General features: G+C 54.1%; 1 protein-coding gene across 1 annotated transcript; it reads right to left on the bottom strand.

The window, feature by feature from the left end:
* Nucleotides 1–409: 409 nt before the first annotated feature.
* Nucleotides 410–1,169, bottom strand: LOC121054536 (lachrymatory-factor synthase-like). The gene has a single exon (XM_040524549.1). The coding sequence runs from the start codon at nt 1,134–1,136 to the stop codon at nt 567–569; it is 570 nt and encodes a 189-aa protein (XP_040380483.1). The 5' UTR covers nt 1,137–1,169; the 3' UTR covers nt 410–566.
* Between the last annotated feature and the right edge of the window lie 492 nt (nt 1,170–1,661).

The following is a 1,661-nucleotide window of genomic DNA, read 5'->3' as shown; positions in this document are numbered from 1 at the left end:
TCTAAACAACCTAGAAAAGCTTATATTTTCTTTTGAACGGAGGGAATAGTGTTCATAGGTTAGTTTTTTAGTTTGCTGGTAAAAATAAAAGATGGTGTTGAAGGAATGGTTTTTATTAGTTCCATAAAATCTCACCATATACTTATGAAGATTAACACATGGCAAGTCATTTTACCGATATGGTGGATCTACCATGGACGTCGCAGTGGAGCTCTAGCCCCCAGTATCTTGTTAGGACCATGTGAGCCCACATTAAGCTTGTCCTAAAAGTTTATGCACAGTACCATGGGAACCTACCAGGCCCGTTAGAACCATAGAAAGGGGCTAAGGTTATATCTAGTTTGTTTGAGTCCTCCTAGCCAGTATTATTTGCTAGATCCGTCATTGTTTAAGGACTTTTAAGCAAGCATGGTGCTAATTTTCATAATGTTGATATATAGCAACATAAGTCGTATGAATACAATGGCATGGTGTATAAATAGAGGGTTGGACTCGCCCGATCAAACAACCAGACGCATCGCAACCACAAAACACACACAACAATACGATAAAACAGTGCAGCGAAATTACAGAGCGAGTTTGCATGGATTAGTTGCTCCTCCAACAGCAATCGACGTTCCCAGCTTCACGTCGCCGGCGCGGCGGCCGGAGAGCGCCTCCTGCACCCTCCGCGCCATGCCGTCGATCCCGTCCTGAAGGCGCGCGACGAGGGCCTCCTTGGCCGTGCCGGCGACGGGCTCGCACTCGAACTCCCACCGCAGCTCGCACCCGCCGGCGCCGGCGCCGGCGGCGTCGACGACGCTGAGCGTGGCGAAGAACGTGCCGAAGCCCATGTTGTTGTCGTTCATCTCGTACCGCAGCATCCGCCCGGCGGCGTCGTGCTCGAGCAGCGTCTCGTGCGCCCAGTCGGCGCCTCCGCCGCCGCCGCCGACGCGGCCGGGCACGCCCTCGCAGTAGCGCACGCACCCGGGGGAGCGCGGCGAGCCCCCCGACACGCGGCGGCACTTGGCCACCCGCGGGTGCCACCGGTGGAACGCGGAGAAGTCCGACAGCAGCGCCCACGCCTCGTCTGCCGTCGCCGCCGGCGCCGCCGCCGTGACCCTCCCCGTCCACTCCAGCTCCCTCGCCGCCGCCATGGCCGGCCACACCACCAAAAGGAAGGTCGTAGTGCTCGCTCGAGCTCGACTCGAACCGTGGAGTGGAGGCAGATTTATATGGCGGGAAAACGGGTTCCGGGTCCGGCGCGCCGGGCGCGTTTGACAGGTGGGGCCCACAAGCGTGGTCGTATATATAGGCAAGTGGGCGCACTGTGTCATCGCGTCATGCCGGAGGCTGGGGTGGGGCCCACGGAAATGTACGGCGTACTCACTCTTGACGCTGCGAGCTTAACGATATGGACAGTAACGGCTGCGTTTCTAGATAGATGCACCCATGATTATATCATATACAAATACTCACAACGCAAGTATATTCTTCTTTAAAAATATGCGCACGTAAATCCTACGAGAAGTCGAATTTAGGATCTCAAATGCTACTATAAGCTCTATATCCACTAGGCTACGGGACCTTTCGTGAAAAATCGAAGTTATATATGAATTCGATTTAATTTAAATGTCGTGATGAACAATTGTGTCCCGTCTCGTTTGCAACAAAGTCTGGTG

This window comes from Oryza brachyantha, chromosome 5 (assembly GCF_000231095.2).
Source record: "Oryza brachyantha chromosome 5, ObraRS2, whole genome shotgun sequence".
NCBI classification, from domain to species: Eukaryota; Viridiplantae; Streptophyta; class Magnoliopsida; order Poales; family Poaceae; genus Oryza; species Oryza brachyantha.
This window is presented reverse-complemented; position numbering and strand designations above follow the sequence as displayed.